This window comes from Puma concolor, chromosome C1 (genome assembly GCF_028749965.1).
Source record: "Puma concolor isolate L17-30 chromosome C1, mPumCon1.1.hap2, whole genome shotgun sequence".
In the NCBI taxonomy this organism is placed as follows: Eukaryota; Metazoa; Chordata; class Mammalia; order Carnivora; family Felidae; genus Puma; species Puma concolor.
In genome coordinates, this window is record NC_141674.1 from 31,904,512 (window position 1) to 31,920,222 (window position 15,711).

Genomic DNA, 15,711 nt, shown 5'->3' on the forward strand with positions numbered 1-15,711 from the left:
GAAACAAAATCCTTAACTTACTCTATAATGCTCTGCATGGTATGGCCATGCCCACCTCTCCAGCCTGATCTCTTATTCTCTCTTCCTTTGGCTCTCTCCAATGCAGCTACACTGGCCTGATGATTCAGCTGTTCTACATTCTTCTGGGCCTCAGGGCCTTCACACAAGCTTTTCTTTCTGCCTCACTCATTCTTACTCCCCACCTCGCCCTTCCCATTCTTTGCCAGTAAATTTCAGTTCTCAGCTTTAAACTGCTTTTTCGGAGAAGACTTCTTGACTGCATCCCCAATGCCCACCAGACTTGGTCAGTCCCCACACCGGGCACTCCAGCAGCAAAAAATTATGAAAATCACGATGAAGTGTAATTGGCTGATCAATTTGCCCCGCTACGTCGTTATACCCAGGACAGGGTCCTTTGGAGCTCAGCCCAGCGTGTGGCACACAGTGGGTGATCAATGACTATTAGCCGGAGGAAACTATGTACTTTTCTGGACCCTTCTCCATCTAAAGCAGCTGCGCTCAGGGCAGATGCGGGGGCAAGGAAGCCAGATGAGGAAGGAGCGGGAGCTGAGGCGCCCTTCTAGGCTTTCTCATTTAGAGGCCAGTAGGGGGTGACACTGCCGCTGTCCCTCGGTCCAGAGGGCGTGGCGGGAGAGATGGGCTGGGGTCGCACCACCCGCTGGCGTGAACGTGGTGCTCACGGCGCCAGAAGGTTCGGAGACACGGCGTGATGGATCTGGCCTCCTCTCGAAGGCTGCTGAGGCCAGACGACGGATTTGCCAGGTTTGAGTGCAAAAACGGCCTCCTCCGCAAGAGAGGAAGCCTGGATCACCGACTGCGAACAAAAGATGCAAGGGAGAAAAGCCACAACCTGCCGGGTCGCCAACGCCTGCGTCTTCCGGGCGTCAGCAGCCTGGGTACAAGCCCTCAGAACAGCCCCAGCCGACGAGAAAGCGCGTCTCCCCCGCGCCTGCGCACTCGGGGCCCCGCGCCCCGCTCACCCAGACCCCGCCCCTGGGAGGGCCCTCGCGCCCGCCCCGCCCCCCGCCTCTGCGTGCGCACCGCCTGGAGCCCGCCTCCGTGAAAGACTGCCGGGCGCATGCGGCCGGGCTGGTTCACTGGCTGCCCGGGGCCCAGCGCGCGCGTCGCACACCTAGATCCTTAGCCGACGGCAGGCCTGGAAGCCGGCTTCAGGTAGGCTGACTCCAGGGATCCTGGGGGAACTGTTCTGCCGTGCAGGAATCGGCGGCGCCAGCTGAACCCGGCGCGGGACAGCCACACCGCCGGCTGATAGACACCGCTCCCACCAATCAAGGGTGAGGTGGCTCGCCGGCCTGACCAATGGGCTGCGTGCCTAACGGGAGTGGGGCGGGCGGGCGGCCAGGCCGGCTAGGAGCCGGCTCCCGCGCGCGGGGCCGCGTGGCCGGGCGCCGCTGGGAAGCCGGGCCGCAAGGGGCGTGGGGCGGCGGGAAAGGCCGCGGGGCCGGGGTCGCGGGGGCCGGCAGTACGCGCTGCAGCGCGACCTGGCTCGGCTGAGCAGGGGGCCGGGGATGACGCGTGGGACCGGGAGGGCCGTAGAGGCGCCGGAGCCCCTCTGCTCAGCCCTCCGGGAGAAGCCCCGGCGGCCGCCCCTCCTTGGGGACTGCCCGGGCCCTGGCCCCTCCGACCTTGGGGCACGGCTGCAGCCTGGCTGGGAGGCGGTTCAAGGTCCGAGACACGCTGCCGCGTGGGGGATGGGTTCGGCGGCCTGGCCGCGGCCCCTCCGGCGCGCCCCGGCTCCAGTGGGCGGAAGGGGCCTTGCAGCTCGTCGGGGCTCGGGGTGCGGCCCCTTCGGCCCCACAGCCGTGGCGCTCCCCTCCTGGCCGCTCGTAGAGAGCATGCCGCGTTTTAAAGAAGTTCACTACGTTTGCGTGGCACACGTAGGTCCACACTCGTAATTTCCAATCCGCAGCAGTCGTGGTGACAGGCGATGCGGGGATCACCCATTTTTCCGATGTAAGGACCCGGGCTTCAGGCACCTTGATTGACTTGACAGGTCTCCGTACACAAGTGGTAGGGCTGGAGGTGGATCTCAAAACATTTTTATCGACAAAAAAGCTTCTCCCCCCCCCCCCCACCCTTGCCATTTTTATTGAATTCCTCTGATGCAATTTTTTTTAAAGATTATTTTTAGGTAATCTCTATACCCATCGTGGGGCTCGAACTCCCACCCCCGAGATCAAGAGTTGCATGCTCTACCGGCTGAAGCAGCCAGGCACCCCTGATACCTCTTAATATATGTTACTTCTGTGCTTGAAAACTTTCCCATGTGTCCATCCTCTTCAGAATAAAGTGCAGATTGGACATTAAGGTTTCCACATGATTTGGACCCTTGCCTACATTTCCAGCTTATTTCCCACTGTCTTCCCACAGGCACCCTCCACCCCCCCACCCCCCCTTCATGGCCCTGCATCTGTTTTCTGTAGATGGCCTTCACCTTCCTGTTCACTCTGTTGCCTTCTCCATGCTTTATTTCTTGCTGTCAGTCCTTGAAGACCTGTTGCAGGTCTCAGGTCAACTAAGCAGGAGCAACTTGGATCCTCTCCCTGCCTTAATTTCTCTCACGTTCCTCTGCTAGGACATGATCTATACCCTGGTCTTGCCACGGAAAGCTTTCTGCTTTCTGTTCTCCATGTGTGCCTTTCGTATGTTGTCCCTGTTTCCCACCATCACTGGATTACTCATTTCTTTGTAAATGTTCTGTCTCTAACCGGACTGCCAGCAACTTGTGATATGAGCCCAGATCTGGTGAAGTTTTCTGGTCCCTGCTCTTCCCATAAGCAGTCTGAGGTGATCTCTGAAAATGGTTTGCTATTCACTTGACCCAGAAAACCCTACGAAATCATGCAAGTCAAGAGGTTTCAAATCTTTGTGTTCACTTTAAGAACACACGTGAAACTTCCCAGGCCATCGAGGGTATGCATATCCAAAAAGCCACCAAGTATCTGAAAGATGTCACTTTGTAGACACAGCGTGTGCCATTCCGTGTCACTGCAGTGGTGGAGTTGGTAGGTGTGGGTGTGCCCAGGCCGAACCGTGGGGCTGGACACGGGGTTGGTGGCCCAAAAAGAGCGCTGAATTTTTACTGCACATGCTTACACATGCAGAGAAGAATGCTGAACTTAAGGGTTTAGATGTAGATTCTCTGGTTATTGGGCACATCCAGGTGAACAAAAGCCCCCAAGCTGCGGCGCAGAACTTACAGGGCTCGTGGTCGGTTCAACCCACACGTGAGCTCTCCTGCCACGCGGAGATGGTCCTTACTGGGAAAGAGCAGCTAGTCCCCAAACCGGGAGAGGAGGTTGCAGGAAAAAAAGAGATCCCAGAAGAAACTGGAGAAACAAAAACCTATGGCCTGGGAGTAAATTCTGCATAAAATAAATGCAAATAGAAGTTAAAAAAAAAACCAAAACCTTTTGTGGTCCCCAAAGTGTCCAGCACGGTAGCACCTACATAGGGGGTCGCTCATCAGTGTGAGTGAGTGGGTCCTGTCAGCCTCTCCTACCTGGTCTGGGAGCCCATTGGGGTCTTTATTGCCAGGCACTGTGGGAGGCCGCAAGAATCTTCCCTCAAGAGAGGTGTTAACCCTCTTCAGGTAAAATTGGGGCAAGTCGAATACAAACGGATGAAGAAGGAGTCTTCTGTAAAAGTAACCTGCTCCATCACCCACTCTGAGAAATTTCTAGGAACATCTAAAATTTAGTCTGAGAATTTAGTTCTATAGTGTCAGGGATATTCCTGGATAGAACACATCTAAAATGTAGCCAAGTCTGATAATTCGTGTGTCAGTAAGGATCTGTTTCACTGTGAGGTGACAGAGTAGTGTCTCCCCCCGCCCCCCCCCCCCCCCCCCAATATCAGGCACTTGGGGTCAAACAAGTTTTGGGGAAACTACACTGTATGCCCATTTGGGGACATCACAGAGCATATTAACTTATTAAAGGCTACTGGAGATCTGGCATTAAACCAATTGATGTTTAACAACATTTCTGATTTTTATGTCCATAAAATGCTTTATGGGAGCCCCACATACATTTTGCAGAAACCAAGGAGCATGCTTTTGGAAATGGTATAACAATGGAAAGAGCAAGTCACGGTCTGGTTGTCTTCCTTGCTGTCCAAGGGGGAAGTCATTCTGAGCATTCTTACTTTGCCAAGTGTATTCATTCCTGCCTTGGGGAGTGGGGCGGGGGAATGCTTCAGGCAGAACTCCCCGGTTTCCTTGTTCCTTTCTTAGCTTATTTTTATTATAAACTGGCTTCACATGAAGCGTTCCCAGAGGAGGAAAATGTCCTGACCGTGCCAAAGCAAGCATTCTCTTCTACTTGGTGATTGTGTTTTGATCACATTTGGGTTTACTGACCAAATGATGTTTCTGAGCCTCTGAAGCTAGGGCCAGTGATGAATTCTCCCTGGCCAGCCTGTTGCTGTCACCTCGCCTCTTGCCTCTGCTGTTTCTTCCATCCACCCACCCTTTTTATCTGTCACCACATCTGCTGCTTCCATTCCCGGCCACAGCTGTACAGCTTTTTGGATTTAATGGGATCTGTCCTCTCTTTGAGTCCTCTGCCCATTATGTGTTTCAGGCTGGTTTGTTATCTGATGTTCCTTTCCTCCAGTATATATGGTTTCTCTTCATTTTATAGCTCGGAGAGAGTTTTGAGTTAAACAGCCGTACAACTGGGAAGGAGTAAGTTATTAATAAACTACAGGAGCAAACTACCTTTAACTAAAGGATTTTTAGGCTTAATTGCAACTCCTTTTAAATGTTGAAGTTCTTTTATTCCGTCTTCCATAACCTAGCGAAGCTCTGTTTTCTTGGGGATACATTGTAGGTTAGCCAAAGACATTCTCTTTTGTGGAGCAATCAGGCAATCCAGGGCTCATCCAAGATTGAGACGTTGTTTCTCCCATGCAGGGAAAATAATGAGGCACCTGCTTTCGTACCCCGGGGTCTGCTGGCTATGTCAGCCAATGTTTGGGGCATAGCATTCTGTCAGATTTTTAAATTTATTTTTTTATTAGGTCGTCTCTCAAGGTTGTTGGTTGTCAGAGCTTTAAACAAAAGCTACATTATGTGACTAGTCATTGTTTTTCAACTCCTGTTTGACTAAAGCCATTCAGTGATCCTAAGAAATGTTTGTTAGGAGCTCACATCACATAACAACCTTCTAAAGTCGTGCGATGGACAGGGAAACTGAGGCTCCCGGGGGGGGGGGGGGTTTCATAGCTAGGAAGCGGTACAGCTAGCCTTTGAACCCAGATACGTTTGCTTTGTGGAAATATATTTTATCTGTAATTTTTCCTTCTTCCATTCCCAGGTCAAAAAGTAAAATGAAGTACATTCTAGTTACTGGTGGTGTTATATCAGGAATTGGAAAAGGAATCATCGCCAGCAGCGTAGGCACGATACTGAAATCATGCGGTTTACATGTAACTTCAATTAAAATTGACCCATACATTAACATTGATGCGGGAACATTCTCTCCTTATGAACATGGTAAGCACGATGCATTTCTTTCTTTTGTTAAAATAATAATTATGGAGTATGTGGAAGAATATACATCAGCCCTTGGAAATGGTGTGTATTTTGTATTACGTGACTTGCATTTCCTGCCTTCCAAAAAGGTCCTTAGTGTTAGCAGAATCTGTTTTTCTCACCTTGACAGAGAGGAAGCAGAAATCTAAATAGGCAACATAGTGATTAGAGTCTAGAGGTTTCTATAATAGAAACCCCTCTCTGAGGGGGAAAAAATAAGACATTTTTCCCTTTCCAGTTTTTATGCTGGTCTCCTATTGTGATGGTAGGAATGAACCATTCTGGGCAAGACTTCTAGAATGACGCCTCAAGGAATGAATGTCAAACAAAGGAATGGGAGAAACTTGGAGTTTCACAACTTTGTTTGGGACTAAAGTGTAGCCCAGAAGCTGGTTTTTGTAATCAGCAGGACCTTAGTATGCAGTGTGAGCTTTGAAGGAAATCATGCTTTTATCACGTTTGAAACCTTTTGCTGCACAAGTAGGCATTGTTGAAAGTGCTTTCTCTTTAGGCAGCAGATACCACACTCCTGTAAAGTTCCCTGTCTCCACCGCCCTTGAGGCTATGATTTCCTTCCGTTCAATGCTATTTTATACCTTCCTGATTCAGACCGAGCTTGTTGATAGGCTGGAAGTAAGCTCTTGCCTTCTGGAGAATGGTTGGTGATATTTTTCTTTCTTTTGTGTCATATTTAGTTTTCTAGAAATAAATTTCTCTGCTTCATGTCCAGGTAATGCAGACTTTGTTCTATTTGAGTGTTTATATTTTGAGCCTCACATTTGCCATGACATGGGTGTTTCTCACTTTACCCTGACCGTTTTCACTATTCACCGCAGGCGAGGTTTTCGTGCTGGATGATGGTGGGGAAGTAGATCTTGATCTAGGGAACTATGAGCGGTTCCTAGACATCCGCCTCACCAAGGACAATAATCTGACCACTGGAAAGATCTACCAGTACGTTATTAACAAGGAACGCAAAGGAGATTACTTGGGGAAAACCGTCCAAGGTAAAACTGGATTTGCCCTCAAGGTGTGAAAACCTTAAGCAGTTTGCTTTTCTTTTGTGAACAAAAATTTACTTTTCATGCAATTTCAGCCTGAAAGCGTCCAGGTATTGTTACTGAACCATGCCTTCCGTTGAAAATTTAGAGTTGTATGGCTGTTTACCCAAAAAGTAATTTGAAGGAGCCCCTGCTGCTGTGTGAATGCCACTGAAGCTATCAGTCCGGCATGATTTGAGCCCAGAGAGCTGTTGTTTTTACACAGTGATGGATGTGAAGTGACGAAGGCAGCTAGATCAGGGCAGTCAGCCAGGCCGTGTATATATGTTGTGCATGTGGGACCCACTTGTAAACAGTGGTAGGACAAGAACGTGCGTTGTGTATGTTGGTCTGCAGGCTGGTCATCGGTGCGCGTGGGCCTGTGGGAGTCTGAGAAGCGGCTCTCTGGGTCTCCTGCCTTTTACCAGCCAGCTTCACTTATGTTCGCCTGCTGCCCTGGGGTTTTGCACAGCATTCATTTGAGAAAATTGCCACTCTTGAAAGGTGGGGCTGGAAAACCACTGGTCTAGTGTGATGGCTTAAGTCCAAATTTGGGGGGGTGGGAGAGGTTTGCTGAAAAGTGGCTTTTCTCGAGTTATGAGAGTGAATCTGCCCTTGGCTTTAGACTTTGCTAAATTGAAAGCCACTTAGCCCCTGCTTAGCCCATGTTTAGATCTTAGCCCTGCCACTTACCAGCTTTGTGAACACAGGCAGATTACTTAACCTCTTTGAGATCTGGCTCTCTTTTCTGCCAAATGGAGTTACTAACTACCTGGCTCTCCTGATTGCTTGGAGGGCGAAAAGAGCTGCGTGACACCGTTTCTCTGAGTTCCTGACACGTAGAAAGGGGATCAGTTAGGAATTAAGATGATCTCGATCATACAGTTTGTTGTTCTAGGCCTCCAGCAAATTCATTCTTGTGTGCATTCATTCGTCACATGTTTCTTGAATGCTCACTGCGGACATACCCTGTCTGGCGCTGGGGCTACGTGTGAAGGAGACCAGCGAGGCTCCCGCCCCCATGGGGGCTTCCGCGTGGGAGACACAAAAACAAACAGATGAAACAAGATGTCTGATAAGAGCTGTGAAGGAAATAGGAGAGAGAATGCATGGGGACGGCCAGTTTGGACAGGTGGTTAGGGAGACTCCACGAGGGGGCATTGTGGAGGAGAGAGGCCAGCCAGGGGACAGGCGGAGGAGGGGCCTGAGGCCTGAGGCTACAGTCAGGCCAGGGGACCAGGGGGATGGGTGTGGGGAGTGGGGGCGGTGAGGTGGGCTGCAGCCAGGTTATGTACGGCCTTTTGGGCCTTGGCCTGGAGTTTGGATTTTACTCAGAGCGGTGGGAAGCCATTGAAGAGTTTAAAACACGGGATGGGGGGAAACTGCATATTTAAAAGATCCCTTTGGCTGCTGTGTGTGCAGTAGATAATGAATATTCTTGTGCCTGAGGCACTGCTGCTTAAATACAGAGCAGGTTAAACAGTAATCCCTGCCCCTTAGGAACCTGCCTTCTGGCCCGACAGCTAGGGTTTTAAAAAGTGTTCAGCGCTGGCTGACTTTGCTGAGCACTGGCATGCTAGGCGCTCTGCTTAGCATTGTACCAGTGGTGGCTCATGAAATTTGCACAACTTTATGAAGTGGAAGCTGTTATCTCCACTTAGCGGATAGGGAAATCGAGCTTAAGAATAGTTAAGCGGTGTCCCAAGGATCCATACCTAATGAGAGGTGGAACTGAGGTTCGAATCTGACATTCTGGCCCCAAATGCTGTGCTCCTGACCACCCCGCCGTCCTGTACCCTCTCTTATCTGTGGATTGTGTATCCTCTGATAAACTGGAACATAATGGAACAGGGGCCTGGAAGGCACCCAGGTGTGAAGTGTGCCAGCCTTCAGCAGTAGTGGTGCGGCGGCCACAGGGTCTGTTGAATGGTGGTGCAGCCCTGGGGCCCTCTGCAGAGGGGCCAGGGCACTGATGCGGGTTCAGGATATATTCTTGGCTTTACCCTCTTGTGCTTCTAGCCACGACTTGGAAACCTGGAAAGGAGGCCACAGACAGTGGGAGCTCAAAGATTTCTTTAATTTTTTTTTTTTTAATGTTTGTTTATTTCTGAGACAGAGAGAGACAGAGCATGAATGGGGGAGGGGCAGAGAGACAGGGAGACACAGAATCCGAAGCAGGCTCCAGGCTCTGAGCTGTCAGCACGGAGCCCGACGCGGGGCTCGAACTCACAAACCGCGAGATCATGACCTGAGCTGAAGTCGGATGCCCAACCGACTGAGCCACCCAGGCGCCCCCGAGCTCAAAGATTTCTTAATGCCATGTAAGAGTGGTCTCAAAAATATGTTTATGACCCCTTCACCGCTCCAGGCAAAGATTGCGGCCGTTTGTTGTCATAGTAAGTGTATCTCCCTCCACCAGTGTTGATAGGAAAGTGTATGTTACGTGCCTCTTTCCTCTTTTCCAGTTGTCCCTCACATCACAGATGCAATCCAGGAGTGGGTCATGAGACAGGCGTTAATACCTGTGGATGAAGACGGCCTAGAGCCTCAAGTGTGTGTTATTGAGGTTTGTAGGAGTCTTTTCTAACCAAGTGTACACACACATTCACCTCCTTAGTCAGCCATCAGCACCTGGTAAGACAGTGCTCTGTGAGGCCCTTGACCCTAACCACAGTGGGACAGGTAAGGGCACAGTGACAGTCCTGGGATGGGGCCAGGCCGTTGAACGCGAGTAGGTGCAAGTGATCAGAGGTGCAGAGCGAGCCTCTTCGTTCACTTATCATGACTGTACCAGTAAGAGCCGCAGGACACATTTTCCTCTCTCTCTTGAGAAAGTCAGCTGACCTTCATCTCTCCTCTGGTGGGAATCCTCTCATCTCTGAATGAGCCCCGTTGCTTTCAGTTTCTTTACTCCTGCTCTGCTGGTCCTAGCCGTTGGATGTAAAATAGAGGACTCAGAAATTCCATCAGCCTATTACTGATACCTTGTCACACAACAGTTATTTATGGCTAAGTAGATAAGATTTAGGTTTCTTGGCTTCGTGACTGGTATGAATAAAGTTTCTAGTATATCTTTCACCTGGCCTTTTTCTTGGCCAGATCTGCCAGATCCATAGCTTTGGGGAATGGAGAGCCTGTCCAGAAAAGTAGCTGTTCAGCATAAAGAAATGTCATTTACTGCTAAGTGACATGAACTGCGCTCAGAGAGTCCACATTATGCTGTTACTGATCGCTGAGCTGAGGTAATGGGGTGCAGTTGTCCGAAAACTGACCCATGAAAGGAAGGGTTAGTGCTTGATCTCTAACAGAACTTTGTTCTTGTAGCTCGGTGGAACGGTGGGAGATATAGAAAGCATGCCCTTTATTGAGGCCTTCCGTCAGTTCCAGTTCAAGGTCAAAAGAGAGAACTTTTGTAATATTCACGTCAGTCTAGTCCCTCAGGTAAGGCATTCGAATTTTACTTTGTGGAGGTGGGAAGGAGAGAGAAGAGGGTGCTTTTCATTCCTTGTCTATTTTAGGTGTGTGAGATGCAGGGAATAAAGACTGTCTTTGTGAATTTAAAATTACTGTAATCAGACTTTTGGAAAAGCTCAGATGGAAAACATTTGGAAAATTATCCAGGGAAGTTGCGGTTGAAGGTGGTGGATTGAAAATGTCCCATTTGGGGGCCCCTGGGGGGCTCAGTCAGTTATATGCATCCGAATTCTGCTCAGGTCATGAGCTTGTGGTTTGTGGATTCGAGCCCTGTGTCAGGCTTTGTGCCGACAGTGCGGAGCCTGCTTGGGATTCTCTCTGCCCCTCCCCCACTCACACTTACTCAAACTAAATAAACTTAAAAAAAAAAAAAGTCCCACTTGTCTCTACAATATGGTGAAACCCCACTACAGCTAGAGCAAAGGGAATTTTTTTTTTTTTTTAAGGTTTGTATATTTTGAGAGAGAGAGTACGTACATGCGTGCACTTGAGCAGGGGAGAAGCAGAGAGAGGGAGAGAGAAAATTCCAAGCAGGCTCCACGTTGCCAGTACAGAGCCCAGTGTGGGGCTCAATCTCACGCACCGGGAGATCATGACCTGAGCTGAAATCAAGAGTCAGATGCTTAACTGACTGAGCCACCTAGGCACTCCCAAGTGAGCAGTATTTAAATACTCAAACACATGTTAACACTGGAGAGGTATCATGAGATGGGCTGCAGGCACGGGACAGGTGCGTGTGTAATAGAGGGAGAGGGTTCCTCCTCTAGGAGGGAAATCAATAGAAAATGCCTCAAACTACATGTCTAGATGTAGCGGGAAACATACCAGAAGGATCATTTAAGAGTGGAAGATTGGCTGCCCCTGGGGTTCGAGGAAGGGGAGGGGTTCACTGTCCTGTTGTTCAGAACAGACCTTGTAGAACCATTTGACTCTAAAATCTATGCACGAGTACCTTTGACAAAAATAAAAACTAAATTAGATAAATGATCAATAAAGGAAGTTCAGAGAAAAGTCATACTTAAAAAATTTTTTTATCGTAGAGAAATTAACTTTTTTTTTTTTCCCTTTTGTAAAATAGCCAAGTTCAACAGGGGAGCAGAAAACTAAACCCACCCAGAATAGTGTTCGGGAACTTAGAGGGCTCGGGCTTTCTCCAGATCTGGTAAGATTTTATGATTCCCTGGTTTCAAGCTTGATCTTGTATGCTTAATTAAAATCTCTCTCTCATGGGAAAAATAAGATAAAAACTGAGAGGGAGGCAGACCATAAGAGACTCTTTTTTTTTTTTTTTTTTTTTTAATGTTTATTTATTTTTGAGACAGAGAGAGACAGAGCATGAATGGGGGAGGGTCAGAGAGAGGGAGACACAGAATCTGAAACAGGCTCCAGGCTCTGAGCTGTCAGCACAGAGCCCGACGCGGGGCTCGAACTCATGGACCGCGAGATCATGACCTGAACCGAAGTCGGCCGCCCAAGGGGAGGTGGGTGCGGGAGGGCCTAAATGGGTGATAGGCATTAAGGAGGGCCCTTGTTGGGCAAACCACAGGGTGTTACAAGTAAGTGATGAATCACTGGGCTCTTCTCCTGAAACCAGTACGACACTATGTGTTAACTAATTCGGATTTAAGTAAATTAAAAAAAAATTTTTTTAAATGCAAAAAAAAAAAATCTTCCGTGTACCGTATGACTTCACTTATATGGAATTAAAAAACGAAACAAATGGGGCGCCTGGGTGGCGCAGTCGGTTAAGTGTCCGACTTCAGCCAGGTCACGATCTCGCGGTCCGCGAGTTCGAGCCCCGCGTCGGGCTCTGGCCTGATGGCTCAGAGCCTGGAGCCTGTTTCCGATTCTGTGTCTCCCTCTCTCTCTGCCCCTCCCCCGTTCATGCTCTGTCTCTCTCTGTCCCAAAAATAAATAAACGTTGAAAAAAAAATTAAAAAAAAAAAAAAGAAACAAACAAAAAGAGACCCGTACATCTAGAGAACAAACTGGTGGTTGCCAGAGGGAGGGGCGGTGGGGGGATGGGCAGGATGGGAGACACAGGCTTCCAGTTATGGAATGAATAAGTCATGGGGATGAAAGGCACAGCGTAGGGAATATGGTCAGTGGTGGTGTAATGGCGTCCTGTGGTGGTGACACAGGTAGCTGTACTTGTGAGCAGAGCGTAGGGTATAGAGTTGAATCATTAGGTTGTTTTTCTGGAGCCACTGCAACATTGTGTATCAACTATACTTCAGTTTAAAAAAAAAGCAAACCAGAAAATTTCTGCTTCACAGCAGATAAGACCTCTGTTTTCTTGGCATGCTTTTCGTTGGTGGTGGAGAAACAGGGTTAGTGCTTTGAAGTGGGGTTGTCTTTTACAAAGATTTCCTCACGGGCATGCATGAGGTCATGCTTTGTGTCTCCTCTCTGTCTGTCATTTGTTGTCCCTTCCCCCCCCCCCCCCCCCCCCCCCCCCCCCCGCCCAAGACATTAACTGAGGAAAACCCCAGTTGGTTCCTGTAGTTCGTTATCTGTGTGTTCATCTGTACCATTCCCCCCCCCCCCCCTCCGCCCACCTTAATGTTTCTCCGGAGCGGGATTTAGGAATTTCAGCTTTGAAAACAGGTCATATTTTCATAGTTGGTGTGCATTGTGCTGGAGTTAACATTTTCATCCAGCTTAAGAAGCTGGTGTCTGTTTTAATTTCAGTCAGGAGAAAAACCCAACTTTGTGGTCCCTTCCTTCTGTCCAGACGGCTTACTTTCTTTCCCGCTAGGTCGTGTGCAGGTGCTCAAATCCTCTGGACACATCGGTGAAGGAGAAAATATCCATGTTCTGCCACGTCGAACCTGAACAAGTAAGTAGGAATTTCATATTCATACAAATCGTGTTGGATTTCTAGTTACCCGGAAGTCTCTTCACCGCTTTCCTGAGGCTTGTCCATTCCCAATTTGAGACATTGGACCGTTCTCTAGAACTGATTCCTGTTGGCTCTGTGCTTCTCCGGTACCTTACCTCTTTGGCTTTCTGAACATCCTTGCCCCCTCCTGCCACCTCTCCCCAACTCCTTGTACTCTGCTCCAGCCATGCTGAATGGGTCGCCCTCCCCGTCGGCCTGGCTTTGTCCTGTTCATTTTCATCCCTCAGGGTCCAGCCAGGACACAGTATTGTCTGGCAGCCTTTACCTGTCAAACCACGTCACCTCCAAACCTCATGGTTGGTCTTTCTTGGGTGACCTGTGTGTATTACAGGTGCTGGTTGTGAACCTGTCCTGCTGCCCCTCTGAGAGAGAGAGTGTGTGTGTGTGTGTGTGTGTGTGTGTCCATCTGTGTTTGCCTCCACTCATAGACTTGGAGTTTCTTGAAGGCAAGGACCACCTCATTCAACTTCATACTCCTAGTGCCTGGTGTCTGAGGTGGTAGAGGCTCCAAACCTATTTTATTTTATCTTATTTTATTTTTTTAAGTTTGTTTGTTTATTTATTTTGAGAGACACAGACAGTGTGAGTAGGGGAGGGGCAGAGAGAGGGGGAAAATCCCAAGCAGGCTCTGCACCATCAGCGTAGAGCCCGTTGCGGGGCTCGAGCTCATGAAACTGAGATCATGACCTGAGCCAAAACCAAGAGTCAGACACTTGACCGACTGAGCCACCCAGGTGCCCCTAAACCTATTTTAGACTTTTTCATGACCTGTGCTAATGGAGGGTGCCCACCAAACAGGAAATTCAAATTTGGGGTATGGCGGGGACGTCCTGGTGGTGGTAAGTTGAGACTGTGGCTCTGGTCAGGTTTGGCTGAAGGAGGGGAGAAGGGACGTTGAGGTCTAGGAATCTGTGACTAGATTGTGGGTGGTTTGCTTTGCTGGTGGGTTACCGGGGACCAGGAGGTTTGGCTGAAGGAGGGGAGCCTGGCTGGCCGGGAGAGGAGAGAATCAGCAGCAGAGTTGTATTTCATCCATCCATTTACAGGACAGCGAGGAGTATGGAAGTGAGGGTAAGAAAGTCTGGCCTGGCATTGAAGTGAGCAGAGCAGGACAGCCTCTGACCTCCCCATCTCAGGGGGCGCTCAGGCATCAGGGTGTGAGCACGGCCTGGGGCCTGAGATCAGTGTCCTAGTGTGCTTCCTGATCTGGGAGCTCTGTCTCAGGGATTCGGCTTCATACTAAAGACCAGATCTTCCTCGACTTAACAAAAGCTAAATCCTGGTAAACCTGTTGTAAGTTGAAAACATCGTAAGTCGAAAATGCAATTAGTACACCTAACCTACCTTAAGTGTGCTCAGAAAACTTACATTAGCCTGTGGGTGGGCAGAATCCTCTCACACAAAGACGATTTTACAATAAAGTGTTGAATGTCTTGTGTAGTTTGCCGAACACTGTACTGAGAGTAGAAAACAAGAGTGGTTGTATGGGCACAGAATGGCTGTAAGCATATCGGTTTTTCACACTGGTGATCGTGGGGCTGATTGGGAACTGTGGCTCACTGCCACTGCTGGGCACCACGAGAGAGAGGGTACCATGAGAGAGGATACGGCCTGTTGCTAGCCTGGGAAAAGATCAAAATGCAGAGTACCCTTTCTGCCAGCTGTGTGTTTTTTTCACACCATCCTAAAGCAAAATACAGTAAGTTGAACCATTGTAAATTGGGGACTATATGTGGCGCACCAGAATAATTTCATTGTTACGAGCAACCTTTTTATCACGCACTTCAATTATTTGAGATATTTCCATCCTAGCAAGTGAAGGTAATTCAGTTCCGTGGTAGACTAGGTTATTAAAATTATTCACTGTTAAAAATGTGACAGGTGTTTCTAGATTTAAATTTGAATTTCAAACCTTTTGCCTGTTTTTTAATTGAGTTGCTTGTCTTCTAGGAGTTGTCTGCATATTCCGAATAAAAGTCTTTTATCAGATACATGGTTTGCACATTTTCCTCCAAGGCTCTTATTTTTTTAATGGTGTCTTTTGGAACACAAAAGCTTTTACATGATTATGAACTCCAGTTTATCCGTTTTTTTCTTTATAGATTGTGCTTTTGGTATCCTATCCAAGAGCTCCATTTAACAAATGCCACAAAGATTTCCTTCTGTTTCATTCCAAAACTTTTATAATTTTAGGTCTTTTGTTTAGGCCTAGGATCCACTGTGAGTTAACTTTTATGTATAGCAACTTTCCAGTAAAAGTTGAAATTCATCTTTTTGCCTGTGGATAGCCAGTTCGAGGTCCATTTGTTGGAAGGATTGTCCTTCAATAATAATCTATAATTTCTTCATAAAGGTGCTTTTTAAAGATTCAACTATCTTTGTGAAGTTTTTTTCTAGATTTAATTATAGGTATTCATAATTTTTGTAACTACGTGAATGGCATATTTTTAAACTTAAATTTCCTGATTAGATATGACCCATGTATAGCAATCTTGCAGACCTTCTGTCCATGGATCTCAAGCCTAGCAGCCTTACTGAAATTCTGTTAGTTTTGATTGTTTACCGGTAAATGCTCATGGTTTTTATGGATAAGCAATAATAGTGTATGAAATTCTTGGCACTTTCTTATTTTCCAGCACATGTATATTTTTTTTTTCTTGAAAAATTTTTTTTAAATGTTTGTTTATTTTTGGGAGAGAGAGAGATAAGAGTGTGAG

General features: G+C 48.1%; 1 protein-coding gene across 3 annotated transcripts in view; it reads left to right on the plus strand.

Annotated features, from left to right (window-relative positions):
- Positions 1 to 1,052: 1,052 nt before the first annotated feature.
- The window catches only part of CTPS1 (CTP synthase 1), a 31,048-nt gene continuing 16,389 nt past the window's right edge, over positions 1,053 to 15,711 (plus strand). For 2 of the 3 annotated variants that reach the window (XM_086716616.1, XM_086716614.1), the window contains exons 1-7: positions 1,053 to 1,194; positions 5,361 to 5,539; positions 6,415 to 6,585; positions 9,084 to 9,184; positions 9,943 to 10,059; positions 11,171 to 11,254; positions 12,851 to 12,931. In XM_086716616.1, coding sequence (XP_086572742.1) covers positions 5,374 to 5,539; positions 6,415 to 6,585; positions 9,084 to 9,184; positions 9,943 to 10,059; positions 11,171 to 11,254; positions 12,851 to 12,931 — 720 coding nt within the window. In that variant the 5' untranslated portion in view covers positions 1,053 to 1,194; positions 5,361 to 5,373. Of the gene's footprint in view, positions 1,317 to 5,360; positions 5,540 to 6,414; positions 6,586 to 9,083; positions 9,185 to 9,942; positions 10,060 to 11,170; positions 11,255 to 12,850; positions 12,932 to 15,711 lie in introns of all 3 variants that reach the window. The other variant, XM_086716615.1, reaches the window with a different exon arrangement.